The sequence below is a fragment of the Verticillium dahliae genome, genomic scaffold (genome assembly GCF_000150675.1).
Source record: "Verticillium dahliae VdLs.17 supercont1.21 genomic scaffold, whole genome shotgun sequence".
Classification (NCBI taxonomy): Eukaryota; Fungi; Ascomycota; class Sordariomycetes; order Glomerellales; family Plectosphaerellaceae; genus Verticillium; species Verticillium dahliae.
In genome coordinates, this window is record NW_009276924.1 from 375447 (window position 1) to 383981 (window position 8535).

The 8535-nt window shown below is 56.7% G+C and overlaps 2 protein-coding genes across 2 annotated transcripts; both read left to right on the top strand.

The window, feature by feature from the left end:
- Positions 1 to 501: 501 nt before the first annotated feature.
- On the top strand, positions 502 to 1239 carry VDAG_08619 (uncharacterized protein; the record flags this gene model as incomplete). The annotated part of the gene is made up of 1 exon (XM_009652928.1): positions 502 to 1239. The coding sequence occupies exon 1, from the start codon at positions 904 to 906 to the stop codon at positions 1237 to 1239; it is 336 nt and encodes a 111-aa protein (XP_009651223.1). The 5' UTR covers positions 502 to 903.
- Positions 1240 to 2841: 1602 nt separating this feature from the next.
- On the top strand, positions 2842 to 5038 carry VDAG_08620 (peptide-N4-(N-acetyl-beta-glucosaminyl)asparagine amidase A; the record flags this gene model as incomplete). Its single annotated transcript, XM_009652929.1, has 3 exons — positions 2842 to 3157; positions 3225 to 3473; positions 3555 to 5038. The coding sequence occupies 3 exons, from the start codon at positions 2842 to 2844 to the stop codon at positions 5036 to 5038; spliced, it is 2049 nt and encodes a 682-aa protein (XP_009651224.1).
- Between the last annotated feature and the right edge of the window lie 3497 nt (positions 5039 to 8535).

Here is an 8535-nt window from a genome sequence, read left to right on the forward strand (position 1 = left end):
CTCTCTCTCTCTTCAACCACGCCCTCCCCCCTGGCCAAGGTACTAAGAAGCTAACGCCTGCCACCACGTTTTTTAGGCTGTCAGGCCAGGGAGGTGGTCCAGTGTAGGTACATCCGCCAGAAGGTACTCGTCACGGTACCCGACGCCTTTCACCACTGTCGCTTGCATGAGCTGCCTGCCACAGGCGCGCAAAACGAGACGACGCGACCACCCCCCTCCCCCCTCCCCGTCCCCAGCCTACCTAACTTTCCCTTACCCTGATCCTGGCATGAATGACTTGCAACATACTTTTATCTCATCGCACCCCCTTCCCCCTCCCCCCCCCACCCTTTCCTCCCTCCCCAATTCAAGTGATACCTTCGCCGCTGAAGACGCTAGGAGAGAACTGGCCATCTTCTGGCCGTTGACGCTGGTCTTTCTATAAGAGACCCTTGTCGTCCCAGACATCTTGATCAGCTTGAAATGCTGCGCACTGCTCTCACGTCGTTCACGTTCCGTACCACAGTGCAACTGATCTCCTCTTCTTTGCAACGTCAACGCAGACCAAGGTGTCGTTACTTTCGTGCTGTTGTGAGCACCGTGCCCCGGAGTAAGAGGCCTGTTCCCTGGGTCGCCCCCAAACCCGGCACCCTCATCCACCCTCATCCATACCTACCTTCGGGTGACCAGCACCGATACCTCCAGGGCGTCTTACAAAACCGTCCTTCAAGTCCGCCACCCGAAATTTGTCCCATCCTGCACTCCCTTCCACCTACCTATATATATATATACACACACATCCCACTCCTTAGACACACAATGCTGTCTCTCAACCCGCAACAAGACTATCAACACCAGCCTCGCTGCCTCCCATTCAGACCCTTCACCTCAGGCCGCCCCTCCTCCGACCTGCCGTTGTACACCATGGCCATGGGCAACAGCACCGCAAGTGGCCTCGGTGCCTCTTCCTCGGCAAAACTGTCCAAGACTGCCACGACTTCATCTGCCACCGTGGCGCAAGCTCTCGAGGTTGCACGAGAGAGCCCAGACGGCGCCTCGGATTCCACAATCAGCGGTATCCTCGAGGAGGCCCTGGAACAGACTTGGTCCAAAATCACCGCACAGCCAAGCTCCTACATCATGAGCCGAGACGAGTTTGCCGTCTTCAACTACTTCCAACATCGGTTTGTCGATAACCGTACCGCGACGGAGGCGAGAAGCCGGTATTGGGACAATATGACAGGGCCACCCGCCAACTAAGAAGGGAGGGGGAAAGGGCCCGATGCCGTGACGGCGCTTCGCCAGATGGACGCAGACCCTAATCAACCTACCCTAGTAGCACTGCAGATGTTGGTGCTGCTCCAGACTTTGGCTTGGCGACACCCCTCCCTATCCCCGCTCCTCCGTCGGGCGAAAGCAGCAGAGCTCTCTGTTCCTGCAAACATGAGCCCATTCCACTGCATCGTTACGAGCGCCCTCATACTTGCAACCCAACCTCGCCGTTCAGGCCAATCGGGTCGAAACAATCTCGGCTCTTGGCGGTCATACGCTGCAACACCGGAGCATCAACTCCTCGCTCACGCTCACAAGGGCACAGGTCGCGCCCGGGCGAAGTGTTGGACAGACACAGCGGTTGGTGTACCCGGGGCGAGAGCTTCCCGTTCGGGGCCAACGTATTCGTTCCTGGCCGGTCTTGTGTCACTCCAACCTCGTCGACACCCAGCAACGGCTAAGGGTTCCTTGTATGACGGGAGTCTGAGGCTACCGTGTCTCATCTGCCGACGACCCCGTGGTCACTGGATGATTGTCATCGAACGCCGTTTCGACCATGTGTTCGTCAGAACCGCCCACGGCCGACAAGGCGATGTACAAAACCCTGGCACTGCCAGCATGGTGATTGTGGCTCTGCGTCGTTTTAGTGTTTTTGGATGATACCTCCAGTATACCGCTGTTTTTCTGCATACTCGTCAGCATTGCGAGGAGCCACACCTTGTATTTTTCATTATTGGCGCACGAGGGGGTTTCGTTTTTTTTGGGACCATCATGACAGCACTCAACGGCTTATTTCGAGGACGATTCAGGTTTCTCACCCTTAGAAGGGATGACCAGCCTGGGCTACAAGACACAATTTAATCAATGACACATAACAAATGGCCATGAGGTGGTTGCGACGAGAAGATCGTACAAGCCATGCTCCTGCTTTGGTTTCCTGGCGATTCATGTAGCTGGATGTGGTTGAGAGGTTCTGACCCGATGTTGAAGCTACACCGGACCAATGACGGAGGGGATTCGGAACATTCTGCCGTCATGCACTGACCAGAGGTGGGTACACAAGTTGACAGGGTACCTAGGCATTTACCAAATGGTACCTAGACTGGCGCGATACCACTGTAATCTTTTCAGGGCAGCCGCCAAGAGCCTGGGAATTAGGTACTTGTACCTCATCTCCCCCTCCCACCCCCGGCCCCTCTGCCTGCCTACAAGTACGTACCTTACGTCATCTTTCTGTGTCAACCATTGCACGTTGACACTGCGGCCCACCACTGTTTGATGGCCAACCGCCATGGAGTAAACATTCTGGATACGACATTCAGCATTCAACGTCCACACTTTGTTTACGTTCATATGGAGAATCCCGCCGTCGCACGACTCATCGATTAGGACGTGCAGCTATTGGGCTTTTAACTCCGAAAATTGCTTCGGGCCAACTGATTCAGCAGGTGCGCCTCAGCTGACGTACACCTCCCCACGCTTGCCAGTGTCACGACTCACAACCCTTTGGTGCCACGACACCCACTCGGTGCAGCATCGGCATTCTCCCATACAAACCTCCAAATTCTGACGTTGGATACCGAACTCATCATGCTGCTGTTGCGTGGCTGGATTATCGTAGCAGCACTGGCGGTCCCTGGCTTGAGTCTACACCCGGAGGTGTTCGCCTTGTCACGCCAGGCGTCTAACGACTCGCAAAAGCCGATCTCGCACGCCTCGCAGTCCCTGAATGGCAATTCCCAGCCTTTGCAGTGTTTCCAGGTCGCCCAGCCAGTGCTGGGCCCGACGGGGCCAGTGTACCAGGCTGACAACGAACCCGGATTCGATGCTGTGCGGTCGAAGGACTCCTGCGTTGTGCAACTCATGTCCCACTCCTTCGGCTTCAGCTATGGAAAGCCGTTCGTCGGTGAGTGAATACACTCTGCTGGAAGACAAGACGACACACTAGAGCTGAAGCTGACAAAGAGCCGCAGGCCATTATACCCCCCCGCCTGCATGCGAATTCGACAGGGTCATTATGAACTTTACTGTCAGCTCGTCGGGACGGCAGTTTGATCGTTTGGCCCTGATGTTTCTCAATGACACTGAAGTGTGGCGAACTTCGACTGCCGAGCCGAAGCCAACCCCTGGTATTGTGTGGACGTACTGGAAGGACATGACGGAGTTTCTCGCCCTCTGGAGGTCGCCTCAGACGATCATATTTGAACTCGGAAACCTCGTTGGTACGTGCTCTGACGAATCTGGGGAAAAGAAAGAAATCTCCAGCTCCGTGCTTCTCCTGCCAGAAGCTGACTCTCCAATAGACGAGACGTATACAGGTTCCTTCAACTGCACACTGACGGCAACCTTCTTCAAGAGCCAAGTAACCCGTCAGCACCAGGGTGGCACCCCAGCCGACATGATCATCCCCATATCAGCAAAGAATGGTGCGTCTGGGAAGGGGAGCGCATGGTCTTTGCCCTCTGAGCAGGCTGTCAGCACGATCTACTTCCCACAACACGCCAGCCGTGCTGTGTTTTCCCTCTCGGCCAACGGGCAGATGGCAGAGGAGTTTTGGTGGAGCAACGTGCTCCAAAGCGACGTTGATACATTCAACGATACTGCCAGCAGCATGCCAGGCTTGAGCCCGTTTCGAGAAGTCCAGTTGTACATCGATGATCAGTTGGCGGGGGTGCAGTGGCCTTTTCCCGTCGTATTTACGGGTGGTGTGTCCCCAGCTTTGCACCGCCCCATTGTTGGGCTCGAGGCGTTTGACTTGCGCGAGCATGAGATTGACGTTTCAGCATGGCTGCCCGTCCTGTGCGATGGCCAGTCACATACTTTTCAAATCAGGGTAGTGGGTATTGATGATGACACAGCACCAGCCTCCTTGTCAGATAAGATCGACGCTTACTGGGTTGTCACGGGGAAGATCTTCGTCTGGCTAGACGAGCCGGGCTCCGTCACAACAGGCGCGGCGCCCAAAGTCGATGTCCCGGAGCCACTTCTATTAATCTCGCACCAACGACAGCAGGATGGTCACGGAGTCAACGAATTACTCGACTACTCACTTCGGGTGCGGCGCGCAGTCTCGGTTACGGGAGAAGTTCGCACCCAAAAGGGCACATACCAAGCCTGGTGGCATCAAGAGTTGACGTACAGCAATCTGGGCCATGTTAGTTCCTTCGGCACCAATCAAATCAACAGGATGACCATTTCGGGTGCAGATGAGGCCTCCGGTCCACGACAGTACGCCAAGGAGTATTCATACCCTCTCTATGCAAACACAAGCTTCAGCATCGGGTCGGACAAAAGCCTGACCATAGAAGCGGAGCTCGAGCAAGGTCTACGCCTCAAAACCTGGGGCCATGCCATTTTCGCATCAGGCCTTGAGGCCTTTGGTGCTGTCAGCCAAGATGGTAATCAGCCATTGGGTTGCAAGCTTGAAACCTTACGAACAGGCAAAGCAGGCTTCCACCAGTCTGGGGACCGCCGGCGCAGTTCCGGCTCGGGCTGGACGCGGCAGGACTTTTACTTTGGTGGCATTGACTCAGGCTCCAAAGACGACGTCGCGCTCTACGTTCGAAACGTGATGGCCATCAACGACACGGTTGTCTCTGATCGCGAAGTAAGTAGCAGGCAGGGTGACAGCAGCGGTGAGCGCACGATCCTCCGAAATGATGGGAAGCCCGCTACGCCGTCAAACTCGCGCCAGAATGCTGGACAGTTTGCGCCACCCAAAGGCAAACACACGCTCTGGGGTTCGTGGGGCGAGTCGGGACATGTCGTGGGGCTTGATGAGTGGTGATGTGGGCAGCAGGGCCAGGGCGGTGGTGGTTTGCTCGGCACGGCGACTGGACAGAGTCTAATGTCCACCTGACAATCCGACATGCCCAGTCTTCTACTCACCCACCTTAGAGTGCATGAGAATGGTAAGACGTCTGAACCCAATAGGCACTCTGCCATGGTCGTCGCATCCCGCATCCCGCAATCGAGGAGCAGCGTCTGGAGGCAGGGATTGCACAACGATAGGGTGGCGTGCCACGACGTCGCATCGGCTTGAAAGCGCAAACTTTAATCTGACATCAAGCCACGGGGACCAGTGGAAATGGGTGTGAGAAAATCAGGGGGGGGCGGCGCGAAAAGAGAGGGGGGCGGCTTAGGGTGGAAATCTCCATTGCTCTTCTGAGCTAGGTTTGTCTTGGGGAGAGAGTGAGGAACCCCCTCCAGACTCAAGTCACAGCCCCTGACCCTGGCAGCCCTGCCCTTGGATAGGCTTGGGCTGGTTGGAGAGCGGGGCAGATGCGTGGGCGGGCATGGACATATTCCGCAGTCGCCCAGCTCTCCTCGTACCTTTCGGAGGTTGTGGCCGAAAATGCCACGGGAATACGTGTTACCAGGCTCGGAGGACGTCCGTAGTCCGCAGCACCAGCACTATCGCAAACCCAGAACCAAGGATCCAAAAGTAAGCAGGGAGACCAGACAGGCATCCTGTTCCTACAGCTGCTGCCGTTGTCTGACCTAGAGCGGTTGGATGGTTGTCAATCCGCGTCTGACCAAGGAGGAGGCATCCACGGCTCATGCGACGCCAAAGTCTACTGCACGAGCAGAAGAGTCCCTTGGAAGGCTCGAAGACGTTGGCTGTCAGTTGATCCTGTCGATCCGGTCTGATCGCACCGCCACGCACCGCATCAGCGCGCGCGTGCGCCCTCGGTGGCAGCGCGCTTGTCAATTTACCCAGGAGGTGGCACGCCGTTGCCTGTCAGGGGAGCGGCCAGGAAGCGCCAAGAAGGAGCCGACATGAGGGATAGACGGATAGACACCAGCGACAAACTCGTCCCGTGTTCGGCGTCTCGAACTGGACGCCGGCGTCATGCGGTCCAGCAGGGAGGGGGGCGGAAAGCGGAAAGGTAGTGAGTGGGTGACGTCGGAGGTCGGAGGCTGATCGAAAGCGAAGGGCGAAAGTGTGGCTTTCTCGCATTCATTCCGCCTTCTCATCAAACTCTAATGTCTGGAATATTGAATCCTGAGACGGCCGAGCTAGCTTTCCCGACGAGCCGAAGCAGCCTACTGCGCGTGAGGGCGATTTACGAGCTGTCGCAGCAGATCACAGGTCAGGACCAGGTTAGATGATGCTAGGTCAGCACAGCACAGTGGTGCCCCATCCGGCGGCGTCCCTCTCGATTTTTGGGGGGGGGGGGGGGCGCGAGTGTGCGTTACCCAGGGACCGGGCAGGGAGGGAGAGTGGGCGGCCGGCACGGCTAGCACGGGTATCCCAGCCAAGACGGTGCTCGACGGCCCCTCAACCCCTTACAGGAGCGAGCAAGCGAAGGGTGTGGAGAAGAAGGTTTGGGACCGGCCAGGGATGGCACAAACCAAATCAGATTGATTAAGTAAAGAGCCGCACCTTGACGCGAGCGGGGGGCCGCGGCAATTAGAGATGGGAGGGTGGATTCCCGAGCATGGACCCATACCTCCCCGTCTTCTGGAAGGTCTCACGCTGAATGCGATAGGAGGACGAGACAGAGTGCCCTCCACCTCTCTCCACTCCCTCTTCTCCGGGGGCCTGGCTGCGAGTTGGGATGAATGAGATGGGGAACAAGGGCTAGGCTGCGATCACAGTCATGGATCAAGGGGCTGATCACGGAAGAGCACGGGCACTTGCATGCCAGCCTGGATGACTGACTGCTGGCTGTTCTTTGTGTGAAGAAGGGCATCGATGGACCGATGTCCGACACCCGGCCGAGGCACGTTGCAGTCGCATGTCGGTCGGGTCGCGGTGACTGGGGAAGGCTGGGCCACCTGTCAGACTGTCAGACCAACAGCCGTTGCGACTATCATGCTGCTGGGCTGGGCTTCCAGGTCACCAACGTGATCACGTCTCGTAATCAGTGAACCGCCGATGGACGATATCGTCAGTCAGCCACGAGCCACGAGCCAGCCAGCCATCCCTCCATCGATCACAACTCTAAGAGTCAGTCGGCTGGCACCGCGGCGGACCAGCCTGACGAGAGACAACGTTTTCGGCTGGGGCAAATGTCCGGCAGCAACAAACAAAGAAAAAAAAAAAGAGAGAAAGCGATGCCTTCGCCATGCTATGCCCACGACTTGGCATCCGTCACATATCACTCCATGCACGCACAAAGTCACCTACTCTACTGGCCTGCTCCACCAATCGCTGCTCCGAGCGATCAGCATCACCAAGATTGGATCTCGAGGGCACCTGACAAGGTGTCGTGTCGTACCTGGGAATTAATTCCGTCCCATCGTGAGCACCTCTAGATAAGTATTTTACCTTCCACTTCCCAGCGTGATGGGGGGCTGGCTCACATGGCCCTGTTGCTGTGACTGCTGTTGTTGGCAGTCAGCCACTCCTCCATGTTAGACCCCAGTATTCCCGGCCATGTGCCGTGCCAGGCCCCCTACATGTACTATGTACTCACCTTGACTAACGTAGAGTTGCTTCATTACCTCATCACCGTGCACGCTGTTCCCAGACGCCAAACAAACACATGGCGGGGCGGGCAGAAAGCCAAACGCCTCCGCCCCTGCCTGTCAACCCTGCATCAACCACGGTCCGCCACGGTCTGGTTGGAACAGGGCAGCGACTAAACCCAAGGTACCTTAGGTATGCCACAAAGTTGCCCTCCTTGGGGTGTGTTCAGGGGCCAGGGCGACTGAAAGAGAAGGGAGGTGAGGGGGGGGAGGCGTGTGAAAGTGAATATGAGGCCCTCTCTTGGGTCAAGCAATGGGATAATCTCATGAAGCTTCCTTTCTGGTCCTTCGGTCACGCTTACGAAGCGCAAGGCCTGAGGTCCCACCGGGTGAACCTCGAAGTCTCATCTTTGAAATGGTACTTGCAAGATACATCACGTCTCGTCTCATCACCTTTTGTCCCACGATTTTAACTTTTCCCACCATCTCTTCCACCTTGAACCGTCCCGGTTTTATCCCACTCTTCCTGCTTCATTACTCCGGAGCCACCCCCCCCCCCCCCCCGGGCCCTTTAGCCAGGACAAACCATCCCACCCCTCGGACATGGGACACCCCTTAAACTTTTCTCCCTTCACAAAACCCCCTCCACTATACGAAGCGGAAACAGGGACACCCGGGCAAAAGGCAAAGAGAAGTCCCATGCCAGCGGGGCATGTCGTCATCTTCCTGGTTGGAAGCCCTAAGAATCTGCGCTGGATCCAAACCCAAGAGAATTTCTGGGCACTAAACACGAAAACAAGTCTCAAATCAGCCCCTTTAGGGTGGAAAACTTTGGTGGGTGGGGCAACTTCTTCGCGGGATCATTTGGGG